We start from the raw sequence: 15,520 nt of genomic DNA, 5'->3' as shown, positions 1-15,520 counted from the left end.
GTCTTATAGGCTAGACAATGAATTCAGATGGGGTTTAGGGCAAAAGTCAACTGAGAGTGGCACCAGTGTTCCTCTGCTCCTTTCAAATGTACCATCAAATCATACATTGTCAAAAATCTAAATGCCTCCTCCATTTATTTCTATGGGAGGGGCGGAGATGCAGCGTACGTGCATCCCCGCCTCTCACATAGAGCTGTATTGGGAAGGGGGCGTGTAGTCGACACTTATCCTCTATCCTGCGGATAGAGGATAAGTGTCTAAGACTATAGTACTCCTTTAACTTGCCTCTATTGATAAGGCTGCAAAACTAGGAAAATATTGTAACCAAACTGATACTGATATCCAGCATCTCTGTGTTTAAACCTTGACAAAGGAAAGGTGACACAACAGTTTTAGAGTACACATCATTTATTTATTATCATACAGAGAGTCTATTATGGTGCCCTCACACCTCTATACCATGTAATATAAGCCTAAGATTCACACATAGTATTATGGTCAATATTTTGCTCAGTATTTGTAATTGAAACAAGGAGGGGAAGATATACAGAAAACTATTATGGAAAAAAATGGCACCTTTTTCTCTGTTGGTTCCACTCCTGCTTTCTAAACAAAATACTACTCATAAAATAAGCCTTACAACAACAGCCTATAACATGCTGCCCTAACAATCAGTTAGTTGTCATAGGTCCAACTACTGGAATCCTAAGCAATCAGCTGATATACCTAATGTCACACACACATTTATGTAGTAATACATAGAGCCCAACTAAATGAATACATCGTTGAGCCAAGTCCTGCAAAGCTGCAACAACTGTTTTTAGGGGCACTGTACTCTGGCAAATATAGGGGAAAACTTAAAAGGGGGAATATCCTTTATCATGTGTACAAAATAAAAAGGGTTATCCTCTCTTAAAGAGAGATGTGTAGGGGCTGACCATAATGGAGATAGATGTTGTCATAATTACAAGCCAATTCCATCCATCCAGTGTTGAACAGACAACCTCTATTCAGTGATTCAAACTTAGAGGTTGTCCAACGATGATTTTCAGCTGTCAAATAAATGAACATATACTGGTAAAGTTATTTTACTACCTTTTCTGTTTTTTTTTTTTTTTTTTCGTGATTTCTTTCTGCTTCTGATGCAAATTGTCTGCCCTGTTCTCTGTGTTATTCTAACTTCCTGTCTGGTCAGGACTCTCTAGCCAGGAGTTCAGCCAACTCTATTTTTCTACCACTATTCCTTTTTATGGGTGTGTTGTCTGAGTTCCTGGCTACAGTGTACAAAGTAACAGGAAGTCTTTCACAGGATGTACAACAGACAGGAAGTTGGGCTAATTAAGACATCAGAGCAGATAGTTTGCATCAAATGCAAGAAAGCATGGAATACCACAGAAAGGTAGTAAAATAACTTAATTTACCAATAAATATTACTTTATTGGAGATTTAAATACAGGTTTTATCATAGGACAACTACTTTTTGAATATTCTTTTATACATTATTACTACTAGGCATTGCTAAAAATATCAGACACAATATAATCTGTGTGGGTTCCATCAAGCAGGCCTTCTCCATTGGAATGCACAAACCAGCAGGGAGTTTTAATGCCATTCCTGAAGTTTGATCTGTAGTCCTTTTCTGAACCCCTGAAACACAATAACAAGCATAATAAACCGACATTGGGGGAATATTAAAAGACTTGTGTTATTAGGGCTCTTTTTTTGCGCCTCAAAGAGTGTTAACTGCGCCTCATTTTCAGAAGTGTGTTTGGTCTTTTGACTATTTGGAGCATATACCGTATTTTTCGCCGTATAAGACGCACTTTTTCTTCCCCAAAACTGGGGGGAAAAAGTCGGTGCGTCTTATACGGCGAATACACCCCTATCGCGGCGGTCCCTGCGGCCATCAACGGCCGGGACCCGCGGCTAATACAGGGCATCACCGATCGTGGTGATGCCCTGTATTAACCCTTCAGACGCGGCGATCAAAGCTGACCACCGCGTCTGAAGGGAAAGTGACACTAACCCGGCTGTTCAGTCGGGCTGTTCGGGACCGCCGCGATTTCACCGCGGCGGTCCCGAACAGCCCGACTGAATAGCCGGGTTAGTGCTTACAGGACACCGGGAGGGACCTTACCTGCCTCCTCGGTGTCTGCTCCGTGCCGGGATCCCCTGTATGGCCGGCGCTCTCCTTCCTCGTCATCACGTCGTCGCGTACGTACGTCGGCGTGCGTAACGACGTGATGGCGGCGACGGAGAGCGAGGATACCCGGCCGGCAGCAGAGACGTTCCGGAGTGACGGGGACACGGTGACAGCGATGGAGCGACATCCAGGGCAGCGGTGACGGGTCCGGAGCGGCGGGGACACGTGAGTATTACCTCCTCATGCAGTGGTCTTCAATCTGCGGACCTCCAGATGTTGTAAAACTACAACTCCCAGCATGCCCGTACAGCCAACGGCTGTCCGGGCATGCTGGGAGTTGTAGTTTTGCAACATCTGGAGGTCTGCAGGTTGAAGACCACTATTGGGTTCAAAATCTTTATTTTTTAAGATTTTGCCCCTAAAAATTGGGTGCGTCTTATACGCCGGTGCGTCCTATAGGACGAAAAATACGGTAGCACATCATTTAATACCAGGTTCATTTGGTTTTAACTGCAACACTTTTGGGCATGAGAAAGTTGTGCTAAACCTTTAAAAAAAGGGGGTAATAGCACCCCTTTTAAAAAAAATTGACTAACAGGTCACTAAATCCGGTGCTAATACCTTAATATGTGGCGCTAATAGTGTGCGCCACATTTTAAGAAAATGTGGCACAGCTAAAGCAAAAAAAAGTGGTGCTATAAAGGAACATGTCAGTAAAACTGTGTTCTACAGCCTAATTCAGGGGGTGAAGTATGATACAGGGATTCTTTCGTTGTCTTTCGTTGTCCGGTAACCCACTTTTTTTCACTGACTGCAGTATGGAGGATAATTTTTCTATTCTGGAGTTCTCCTTTAATGTTTAAGTGTTCATTACAAAAGTGCTAACCAGGATTTAAAGTGTACCTGTCATTTGCAAAAACTTTTTATATAATGTAGATAGTAAAGTTATATTTATATTTGTAATGTACATTGGTTATAAAATGTGTATATTTTTGGGTGAAAAAATACAGGAAGCGTGGGGGGACAAGCAGGGCTCAGTACACTGAGGACAAGCTGGGCTCTGTACACTGAGGACATGCAGGGCTCTGTACACTGAGCACAAGCAGGGCTCTGTACACTGAGGACAAGCAGGGCTCTGCAGAGGACAAGCAGGGCTCGTTGAACCGAGGACAAGCTGGGCTCTGTACACTGAGGACAAGCAGGGCTCTGTGAACCAAGGACAAGCAGGGCTCTGTACACTGAGGACAAGCAGGGCTCTGTACACTGAGGATAAGCAGGGCTCTGCAGAGGACAAGCAGGGCTTGTTGAACCGAGGACAAGCAGGGGTCTGTGCACTGAGGACAAGCAGGGCTCTGTGAACCGAGGACAAGCAGGGCTCTGTGCACTGAGGACAAGCAGGGCTCTGTGAAATGAGGACAAGCAGGGCTCTGTACACTGAGGACAAGCAGGGCTTTGTACACTGAGGACAAGCAGGGATCTGTACACTGAGGACAAGCAGGGCTCTGTACGCCATGGACAAGAAGGGCTCTGTGCAGTGAGACTCTGTAAAATGCCCCTGGCTCACACGGCAGACTGATTGACAATTCAGGAGTCTGAACAGAGCCCTGCTTGTCCTCTTCAAACTTCCTGTAGGCAGTAGCTGCAGAAACAAGACAGAATTTTTTCACCCAAAAATATTTTTTAACCAATGTATATTACAAATACAATATACATAATGTTTATTTACATTTTTTACATTATATAAAATGTTTCTGCAAATGACAGGTACTCTTTACAATCGTCGGTCCATAGAAGACTCGGAGGCACAGGTAAAGCCCTGGACTTCTAATGGGACCACTAAACACCAGGAATTACAAGCATTTAATGTTCAAATGCTGCGATCTGTATAGATTGCAGCATTTAACCATTTCAATGACGGACATTGGAGCAATCTTGCAGGCCCGCTAATGTTCCCCTCACCCGACCCATGATGTACCAGTACATCAAGGGTCAGTAAGGGGTTTAGGGCTTGTGTAAGCAGAAAATGACCTATTGTTTAAATCAAGTTTTTATATTAACCATGTTTAATAAAAAAAAAAGTTTTTTCTTATTTTTCATTTTACTATACTTTTTTTAAAATAATTCTGAAAGTTTGAAGTTTCCATTCTGGCCACTAGGTCTAAACCTAAGCTCAGCAAAAGGGGTCGGCACTCAGGAATTTGGAGGTGCTCTCGGACTGCAGGATACTGGTAAAGGTAAAGAATTCCCGGCACTCACTGGATATTTTTGCAAATAGTGGCGTGGTTTATTCTCACAATGTAGATTACAACTCACAAGTATAACGCGTTTCGGCCAATGCCTTTTTCAGTCTGAGAAAGGCATTGGCTGAAATGAGTTATACTTGTGAATTGTAATCTACATTGTGTGAATAAAACACACCACTATTTGCTAAAATATCCAGCGAGTGCCGGGAATTCTTTACATTACCAGTAAACCTAAGCCCAGATTTCCTGTTTTATACAGACCACTTCCCAACGGTGCTTTTCTTATCAACACAGACAGGAGTATAGTGCAAGGTGACACCAGTAAATAGATAACAGAGGTAAACACAATAGCTTGCTCAAAGATCAGCAAACCCCTCCGTGCAGAATGACCTCTAAAATGGTCACAGAGAATGCCTAGTAATGTTTCCAATTGCTGTAAATGAGACAGGTCCTTTCTCCCAGGCCCCAGTACAGCATCATCTTTTCTTTCACACTATCCTTCCCCCCAGAAATAAATCATGCTATGCTCTGAATGACAGCAGTTAGTGATTAGATTAGCAGGAAAAGAGCTGTGTAACAGTATGTGCTGAGAAGACTTCTCTGCCGGAAAAATCCTCACACAGGATGAGGGAGGGGAGGTGTGGCTGTGAAGCCAGAAATCACATGGTGTTTGTCTTCTAGGAGGGTAGGCCTAGTGTCATTGAGGGGTTTGCAAAGAGACAAGCAGGATCAGATAATGATGTCTTTCTCTATCCCTCCGGCATATAAGTGACAGCTGAATGAGGGGAACTGCTCTATATAGATAATGAATGATAGCTAGACAAATAAATAGGGTGTGAGAGGGAAACGATGGGCTCTGGGTTTAGTTCCCGGAGTACCCCTTTAAGTATACAAAGTAAATCCTTTAACCTCTTAAGGACCCATGACGTATGCATACGTCATGAGTCCCGGTCCTGCGATATAACGCGGGGTCACACGGTGACCCCGCATCATATCGCGGTGGGCCCGGCGTCATAGTGAAGCCGGGACCCGCCTCTAATAGCGCGCGGCACTGATCGCTGTGCCGCGCTCTATTAACCCTTTAGCCGCGCGCTCAAAGCTGAGCCGCGCGGCTAAAAACGAAAGTAAAAGTGCCCGGCTAGCTCAGGGAGCTGTTCGGGATCGCCGCGGTATAATCGCGGCATCCCGAACAGCTGTAGCACAGGAGGAGGTCTTCTTACCTTCTCCTGTGCTGTCCGATCGCCGAATGAATGCTTCAAGCCTGAGATCCAGGCTTGAGCATTCAATCGCGGAAAACACTGATTGATCCATTCCTATGGAGATGGATCAATCAGTGTAAAAGATCAGTTAATGCAATGTTATAGCCCCTTATGGGAGCTATAATGTTGCATAAGAAAAGTGTAAAAAAATCATTAACCCTTTCAATTATCCCTTCCCCTAATAAAAGTTTGAATCACCCGGCATTTCCAAAAATAAAAAAAACATTATGTAAATAATAATAAAAATAAACATATGTGGTATCGCCGCGTGCGGAAATGTCCGATTTATAAAAATATACCGCTTTTTAAACCGTTCAATGGCGTACGCGCAAAAAAATTCCAAAGTCCAAAATAGCGCATTTTTGATCACTTTTTATACCACAAAAAAGTGAATAAAAAGTGATCAAAAAGTCTGATCAGAACAAAAATGGTACCGCTAAAAACTTCAGATGACGGCGCAAAAAATGAGTCCTCAAAGCGCCCTGAACACAGAAAAATAAAAAAGTTATAGGGGTCAAAAGATGACCATTTTAAACGTATAAATTTTCCTGCATGTATTCATGATTGTTTTCGGAAGTGATACAAATTCAAACCTATATAAGTAGGGTATCATTTTAACCGTATGGACCTACAGAATAAAGATAAGGTATCATTTTTGACAAAAAATTTACTGCGTAAAAATAGAAGCCCCCAAAACTTACAAAATAGTGTTTTTTCATCAATTTTGTCGCACATTGATTTTTTTTCCCGTTTCATTGTAGATTTTTGGGTAAAATGACTAATGTCATTACAAAGTAGAATTAGTGACGCAAAAATTAAGCCATTATATATAATTTTAGGTGAAAATTTTTAAGAGTTATGATTTTTTAAAGTTAAGGAGGAAAAATTGAAAATGAAAAAACGGAAAAAGCCCGGGTCCTTAAAGGGTTAATACCTTGTCACAGTCAGTAGATTATTCTTCACTTTCATTGTTGCAGTTTGTTTGCCTGATTTTTCATTTTTGTGAAGGCTGGATATTTCATATTCAATACCATGAAAGAATTGTCCTAAACAGCATAAAATAAATAAATAATAACAAATTATAATATCTGTAATGTAACACAATGCTGCCCAAAAATGAAGACTGTATTAATATGATAAAATACAAAACAAAAAATTACTTACCTAACAGTCCATGAACTCCTCTGGAAAATGCATAATCATCTAAAGTGTAAAAGCCAAGGAAACGCATAGGGAAAGGATGACTTTTCCAAACTTCATGCAAAATAATGAAAAATTTTGCTCCTTCTCCAAATGATAATGTCAGATTTGTTCTCTTGTTGATTACCAGGTTAAACCTTAAATAATTCATACATGAATTAATACAAAAAATGTATGTAGTCCAGTATGTATTTAGTTTTTTTACTACATTTTATTAACTGTAACTCCTTCATTAATGGGGGTGTCTCCTTTACTAGGCTTTTAGCTCTTATGGTTGTCATAGAGGGGGGCACCAAGGACCCCCTCTTTTAGCCATTAAAGGAGTACTCCGGTGGTGAATATTTTTAACTATATTACCTCTTCTTCTTATGTGCTTGCTTTTTGCAATTGACATGTGTGTTTTGGCCTGCAAGTGTACCGTATATACTCGAGTATAAGCCGACCCGAGTATAAGCCGAGACCCCTAATTTCAACCCAAAATCCCAGGAAAAGTTATTGACTCGAGTATAAGCCTAGGGTGGGAAATACCTCATCCCCCCCTGTCATCATCCAGACCCGTCATTAACATCCTCATCATCATCCCCTTATCATCCCACACATCCCCCCTTCATCATCCCCTTATCATCCCACACATCCCCCCTTCATCATCCCCTTATCATCCCGCACATCCCCCCTTCATCATCCCCTTGTAATCATCCCACACATCCCCCCTTCATCATCCCCTTATCATCCCACACATCCCCCCTTCATCATCCCCTTATCATCCCACACATCCCCCCTTCATCATCCCCTTGTCATCATCCCACACATCCCCCCTTCATCATCCCCTTATCATCCCACACATCCCCCCTTCATCATCCCCTTGTAATCATCCCACACCCCCCCCTTCATCATCCCCACCCCCCTTCATCATCCCCACACCCCCCCCCTTCATCATCCTCTTCTCATCATTCGCCCTCAGTGGTCTTCAACCTGCGGACCTCCAGAGGTTTCAAAACTACAACTCCCAGCAAGCCCGGGCAGCCATCGGCTGTTCGGGCTTGCTGGGAGTTGTAGTTTTGAAACCTCCGGAGGTCCGCAGGTTGAAGACCACTGCGGCCTTCAACATCATCCAGCCCCCTCTCACCCCCCTTTAGTTCTGAGTACTCACCTCCGCTCGGCGCTGGTCCGGTCCTGCAGGGCTGTCCGGAGAGGAGGTGGTCCGGTGAGGAGGTGGTCCGGGCTGCTATCTTCACCGGGGGCGCCTCTTCTCCGCGCTTCCGGCCCGGAATAGAGGCGTTGCCTTGACAATGACGCAGAAGTACGTTGGCAATGAACGCACCTCTGCGTCGTTGTCACGGCAACGTGACTATTCTGAGGCCGGGCCCGAAGCGCTTAGAAGAGGCCTCCCCGGTGAAGATAGCAGCCCGGAACCACCATGCCACCGGACCACCTCCTCTCCGGACAGCCCTGCAGGACCGGACCAGCGCCGAGCGGAGGTGAGTATTCAGAACTAAAGGGGGTGAGAGGGGGCTGGATGATGTTGAAGGCCGCAGTGGTCTTCAACCTGCGGACCTCCGGAGGTTTCAAAACTACAACTCCCAGCAAGCCCGGACAGCCGATGGCTGCCCGGGCTTGCTGGGAGATGTAGTTTTGAAACCTCTGGAAGTCCGCAGGTTGAAGACCACTGCGGGTGGGGGAGTTCACTCGAGTATAAGCCGAGGGGGGTGTTTTCAGCACGAAAAATCGTGCTGAAAAACTCGGCTTATACTCGAGTATATACGGTATGTTTTTCTTACCTGATTGTGGCCCGGAAGTTTAGTAGTTTTGTGAGGGAGTTTTTACTGTCGGCCACCACATCGGCCATGTTCAGAGTTGATGGTGGCCAATACGTCACAGTTTTTGTTTTAACCCCGGTCCTTTTTCTCGGCGTGTGGGCGGCCTCTTTCACGCCCAGCTATTGAATATGTATGTTGCTCCGATCAGCCTCTTTGCTGATTGGTTAGCCCTATTAGCCCTTCAGTAACTCCTACCATGTTGCTAAACCAATTGCCGTTGGTGTGTAGCGCATGCGTGCTTCTTTGTGTTTATTTGATGATGCTCCTGCTTCCCGTCCAATCCCCTTGCATGAAGGCGTGGTTGCCTGTGTGAGCCTGTTCATTCATCGCGCTGACGCTCCGGCTGCCCGTCCAATCCCCAGGCATATGGCCTGGATGTGTGGGTGCTTCTGCTCATCCAGCTGTGTTTTTAGTACCGGTGTGTATGTGTGTGTGTGTGCGCGCGCGAATGTGTGTATATATGTGTGGGTGTCTGGTTTGCCGATGCATCATGCAATGTATGTGTATGGATTTTTTTCTCGTTTTCCCAAGGTATCTATCTATATCTATATATATATATATATATATATATATATATATTTGCTTTTTGAAACAATGTTCTTTACTATGAATTTGTTTACAGAGGAATATCATGTATGCCTTAGGACCAAAGTTTAAATGATGTGAATTGGCTTGTAAGATGTCCCTTGAAAGTCTTTAGCACCATTTTTTTTTTTTTGGGACGGGGGTTGGGGGTCTCCTTCACAATGTGATGCCTTATCCATTTTGCGGCAGGATGGGAGTTATTGCTGGAGGTCTCCTGACAGAGGACCACAGCCTCCAGCGGTCCAGGGTCCCTTCACTTGAATCAATGGGCGTAGGATAACATATTCCTGTTGTCAAGTTGGCATCCATTGTGGCCTCTGCTGCTTTGTGACTTTCAATGTGCTCAGCTATGCTGGTTGCCGGACCTATGTGATTTCCGCATTAGGGTGCATTCACAATGGCCACTTTGTCACCGGATTCGCACTTGCAGACACAAGCCCCTACTGTGCTGCCTCCTTTGTGCCTTCTAATAGTGGAATTTCTCCACTCACAGCAGACCCGCGTTGTGGCAGTCGCCCTTTCGTGTTCAAGAACATTGCGCTAAGAAAAGCAACGATTACTCATTGGTCAGCTGCACCAAGTTTCACTAAGGCTGATTGGTCAGAACAGGAGTCACATGACAAAGACTCACATGATTGGCCAATAATCAACATACAGGAAAACACCGTCTCCACTTACACATGCATGACATCACAATTAGCCATGTGGGTTTCTGCAGCAATAGCAAGTGGGCGTGTGCAAGGCGTTACCAAAAGGGTAAAAAAAAAAAAAAGAAAAAAAAAAAGCAGGGCGGATCCCAAAGAAAAAAAACCAAACAAACGTGCAAGACATGAGGCATGCTGGGATTCGTAGTTTCAAGGCAGGCTACAAAAAGGAAGTAGAAACAACGGCCAGAAAACAAACTGGGGTATAAAAAGCAAACAAAGAACAGAAGGACATTAGGCCAAACACCATAAAAAAGAGCCAACCAACACAAACAGGGTAAGTCACAAGCAAAAAAAAGCCTTGACCCCCGGAGTACCCCTTTAACAGGGTTATCCTGGAATAGTAAAGCAGAGCAAATTTCTTCCAAAAACCCAACCTCTTCTCAGTTTGTGTGTGATATTACAACATGGTTCTATTCACTTCAATGGAACTGAGCAGCAATACAACACACAACCTGAGGACATGTGCGGTGCAGTTTTTGGAAGAAATCAACTGTTTTTCCTGGATAATCCCTTTAAGTAACATCAGCTCCAGCTCGTGCAGCATTTTGTTTTAGCAAGCAGGAAAAATGTATGTGTGGACAAAACTTTAAACAATAATAAAAGATCTCCATGAGGAGCCAGATCCACTGCAGAGATAACAATACAATCCCTTTAATTTCACTGAACTGTAATATATTAAGTATTGTAATACATTTTTGTGTAAAAGTTTCTTACCCCTCCTCGCTTATAGAGCCAGTTTTCTGCCATAAGAAGGTTTTTTTGTTTTTATTCTTTAGGACAGTGACTCTGTCTGTGTTCACCTCTATTCTTATCTTCGTATTTTTGTTTACAATCCCAATTTTTCCAAAATAAGTTTCATTTGATTTCTCTTTTGCAATAAGTTCTCCATTTACAGAAATACCTTAAGCAGAAGACATGAACCAGCATGAAGATAACTGTTCAGGATTTGATGCAGGCATTTTCTAGTTATTTTAAAGGTGGCAAGTAATACCGCTAAAATAATAATTACCAAAATCAAATCAGCTAGTTTATAGGTTGTTCAGTCTACTGGTACAGTACTCAGAAATATCTATGTGAAGTTGAATGTACACTAACCTTTCAACGAATTCTTCAGGCCCAGGCTATATTCACAGTATTGTGACATTTGGCCGTATTTCCAGCAGTTTTTTTAGGCTATGGCAAATGCTATAGCCCACTTATAGTCCAAATGTCAAACCATACATGATTAACTCACTATACTCAGCTACATGAAAATGTTATACTTACAGGGGGAGATTTATCAAAATATGTGCTGAGGAAAACTTGCCCAGTTGCCCATAGCAACCAATCAGCATGCTTCTTTAATTTTCATCAAGGCCTGTGAAAAATGAAAGAAGCGATCTGATTGGTTGCTATGGGCAACTGGACAACTTTTCCTCTGCATAGGTCTTGATAAATGTCCCCCACAGTGTTTGCCCAGCCACCCCTCCTCCCCTCTCCATAGACTTTTATGGACAAAATGTCACCTGATTTCTCAATGAGCTAATTCATCTTGTGTTTCAAGATGGGGTTTTAAAGTGTAATTTGCGAAAGCTTTTTATATAGTGTAGATAATAATATACAATCTCGCCGTGCGCTAGTGCCGCTGCTACTATCAGCTTCACATTACACTAGTGCGCATGCGCCAGCGGCAATCTTGCCGGGCGCACGCGCCACCTCTCTAACACTGCCGAACAGACCCTATACTCTATAATGAGATGCATTTTACTCCTCCTTTTTGTGGGAGGAGCCTAGCGCTCCTGTTTTTGGCACCCAAACACTGCTTATATACCTACTGGGGACCAGTCATCTCGCTGCTGCTGTTGCTGCCAGGAGGAGACCAGGGCTCTGTGCACCGAGGACAAGCAGGGCTCTGTGCACCGAGGACAAGCAGGGCTCTGTGCACCTAGGACAAGCAGGGCTCTATACACTGAGGACAAGCAGGGCTCTGTGCACCTAGGACAAGCAGAACTCTGTGCACCTAGGACAAGCAGGGTTCTGTGCACTGAGGACAAGCAGGGCTCTGTATACTGAGGACAAGCAGGGCTCTGTACGCTGAGGACAAGCAGGGCTCTGTACACTGAGGACAAGAAAGGCTCTGTACACTGAGGACAAGAAAGGCTCTGTACACTGAGGACAAGCAGGGCTCTGTACACTGAGGACAAGCAGGGCTCTGTACACTGAGGACAAGCAGGACTCTGTACACTGAGGACAAGCAGGTCTCTGTGCATTGAGGCAAGCAGGGCTCTGTTCACTGAGGACAATCAGGGCTCTGTGCACTGAGGACAAGCAGGGCCCTGTGCACTGGGGACAAGCAGGGCTCTGTGCACTGAGACCAAGCAGGGCTCTGTACACTGAGGACAAGCAGGGCTCTGTGCACTGTGGACAAGCAGGGCTCTATACACTGAGGACAAGCAGGGCTCTGTACACTGAGGACAAGCAGGGCTCAATACACTGAGGACAAGCAGGGCTCTGTGCACCTAGGACAAGCAGGGCTATGTACACTGAGACAAGCAGGGCTCTGTACACTGAGGACAAGAAGGTCTCTGTACACTGAGGACAGGAGGGTCTCTGTACACTGAGGACAGGAAGGGCTCTGTACACTGAGGACAAGCAGGGCTTTGTGCAGTGAGGACAAGCAGGGCTCTGTGCAATGAGGACAAGCAGCTCTCTGTGCACTAAGGACAAGCAGGTCTCTGTACTCTGAGGACAGGAAGGGCTCTGTACACTGAGGACAAGCAGGGCTTTGTGCAATGAGGACTGCACTGAGGCTCTGTGACATACTCCTGGCTCACACAGCAGGCTCTTTGACAAACCAGGAGCCTGCACAGAGCCCTGCTTGTCCTGCCCTCACTCCCTGTAGGTTGTCTCCGCACAGAGACACACAGGCAAAAGCAGCAGGGACAGCATTTTTTCACCTAAAATATACAATTTTTTTTAACAATGCATATTACAAATATATATATATATATATATATATATATATATATATATATATAATATGGTATTACCTATGTGGTGGCCAGTATGGGAGTTGTTACCCCGTACCCTTGCTGCCCTGTCAGGCAGCCTCCCTGCAGTGTCCCCTGGGCCCCCTTACACCTGTCCCCTTATGTATATATTGTTTTCCATGTGTTATACTGTATAATATAGAAAGTGTTGTTACTTTAAGAGAGGTTAACCTGTGATCACCAGTTGTCATGTGAGTGTACCCAGAAGGTATCAGTGACCATGTGACCTAAGGGTGACCTATGGGATGCCACCAGAGTCTCCCCTATAAAAGCCCTGGGAGGAGTCTCTTCGCTCTCTTATACTTCCTGCTGAGTGGTAGTATAGACGAGTCCTAGAGTGTGTATGGAGTCACAGGAGGCCTCAAGTCCATCCTCCAGCCACAAGCTACAAGTCTATAAGGAAGCTACAGTCACAGCTTAGTCAGTCTCAAGTCAAGTCAGTCACTGTCATCCATTATCAAGTCAGTGGCCTGCACTAAATTGTCCAAATCTACTGCATGTCCCAGCTAGCCCTTAAGGTCTCTGAAGTTTCTGGTTAAAACTGTGGGTCTGGCTGAACTGTATAGACTTTTCCACCTGTCTAAACTCAGTAAAGCTACCATTGTCCGTAACTTGGCGTCGGAGTCATTATTGCCCCCGTGCCTAGCCCAGGATCCAGCGGTATACTTTTGGGTGGTGTTGAGGATAAACCACTCCCTGGTGTCACGAATACAAGGAGTTAATGCCATCTGCCCTAGGGTAATTCCATCTGCCCTGCATCACACCCTCTACCACACCTACATTATATAAAACGTTTTTGCAAACAAAAGGTACACTATAACAATCTTTGCAAAGTAAGAGTTTAGGATGGAGAGAAGATTAGGAAAATATCCTGATAAATTGAGAGAGCTATATTTTTCTCTTATAAGATATAGCACTCCAATTATTACAGTATGTTCACTTGTACTATTGCTTTATGCAATGTTTGTTGAAAGGTTAGTACACTTTTAAACAATTTTGCCCCAAAAAGAAAAACATTTAATAGAAGAAATACCTTCATTGGCTAACTAGAAAAATTTAATTTGAAAACTTTCAGAGCACAAATTCCCCATCATGAGTCAGGTTTCCATATGAATGTCTAAAAGATAAGCCAATGATCAAAAGATCAGCTGAGCTGTGTGTTACAGATTGGATGGCAATTTTTCTGAAGTCAATCTGCTGTGATACATTGGTGAGAAAAATGTCAAGCTGAACATGTATTTGCCAAGTTCACCCCATACACATCAATGTTTAGCTTGGCTGAATATTCATGTGTTCTAAATGGGGAAGCGAGGGGTAAGCCACTGCCAGACAGCTCTGGTTTATCTTCCTAAAAGCATCATCTGCCAGAGGATAGTTTGGCGACCCTTATACACCTCAGACAGTCAGACAGTCTCCCCTGAAAATTGCAGCTTCCGTTGACTTTTCACTAATGTGTGTGTGTGTGGGGGGGGGGGGGGGGGGGGTTACGCTTTACTGTTAGAAGAAAAACTTGCGTAATTGGCAGGCCCCTGTGCCCACCTAGACATCTTATCCCCCATAAAAATGATGGCCGTGAAGTCACGAGCCTCCGCCCCGCATCGCCAGTCATCCGGCATGGAGCGAAGTTCGCTCCGTTCACCGGATGTCTGGGGTGCTGCAGCCGAGTTCACGGGGGATAAGGTGTCTAGGGGTAGAGTTCTCCTTTAAAGCTTGCAAATATATTTTTCTGGTTAGCTTATAACAAAATAGCATTAATCTGCATATGGAGAAATATAAATAAATTAACATACCTTCCCCTTCATTCACCCATACCCCTTCCCCTTACCTCTTTGATTTAACTTGATGGACATGTGTCTTTTTTTAACTATACTAACTATGTACTGTAAAGGTATCATTCCTGTTGTAGTTTTGCATTTTGTGTACACAAAAGTATTTAACTTCACAAAAATGTAATTTTAAAATTAAGAATTTATTCCAGGATTTTTTTTTTATTTGGCTATGTTACATGGGGCTGTAAAGTTAGTGTAGTTCATAATATAGTGTCTGTACATGTGTTTGATGGTGGTCTCACAAGTCTTCTGTGATTTTCCCAGGTTGCAGTGTGGCCCTAGACATTACATCACTAGTAAGGTGATGACAGGTAGCCTCTCCTGCTTCAGTGGGTGGAGCAACCGCTGGGTGGAAGGGAGATCATTCTGCAAGTAACTGAATTTTTGCAACAGCTGAAGGCACCCTGGTTGGAAAACAATGGTCTTTTGCATGGAATGCAGCTCATCTGTGCTTCAATGGGTGGAGTGGCTAATGTGTGGGAGGGAGAAAAGTGACCATACACTTACAAACAAGGAATCATGGGGCTTGTAGATGAAGAAGGGAACACGAACAGGAAATAGCCAGTTCACAAAAGATAGCCACAGCAATGTGGTAAACATAGCTATTTAGCCCCAAGACAAGCGCATTTCCTTCCTTGGCATGTCCATAACTGTATGACAGGTATGTACTAAAATCACCTCATGGTGAATACCCCTTTAAATCCTCGT

The 15,520-nt window shown here is 44.1% G+C and overlaps 1 protein-coding gene across 1 annotated transcript in view; it reads right to left on the bottom strand.

The window, feature by feature from the left end:
- Window positions 1–396: 396 nt before the first annotated feature.
- Window positions 397–15,520, bottom strand: part of LOC130275787 (inter-alpha-trypsin inhibitor heavy chain H3-like) — an 84,318-nt gene continuing 69,194 nt past the window's right edge. Inside the window, exons 4-7 of the mRNA XM_056524197.1 lie at window positions 10,669–10,855; window positions 6,810–6,982; window positions 6,580–6,691; window positions 397–1,647 (exon numbers count right to left, since the gene is read on the bottom strand). Of these exons, the coding sequence (XP_056380172.1) occupies window positions 1,509–1,647; window positions 6,580–6,691; window positions 6,810–6,982; window positions 10,669–10,855 (611 nt within the window). The 3' untranslated portion in view covers window positions 397–1,508. The remainder of the gene's footprint in view (window positions 1,648–6,579; window positions 6,692–6,809; window positions 6,983–10,668; window positions 10,856–15,520) is intronic.

Source organism: Hyla sarda, chromosome 6, assembly GCF_029499605.1.
Source record: "Hyla sarda isolate aHylSar1 chromosome 6, aHylSar1.hap1, whole genome shotgun sequence".
In the NCBI taxonomy this organism is placed as follows: Eukaryota; Metazoa; Chordata; class Amphibia; order Anura; family Hylidae; genus Hyla; species Hyla sarda.
The sequence above is the reverse complement of the archived record's forward strand: the minus strand, read 5'-3'. Positions and strand labels throughout refer to the sequence as shown.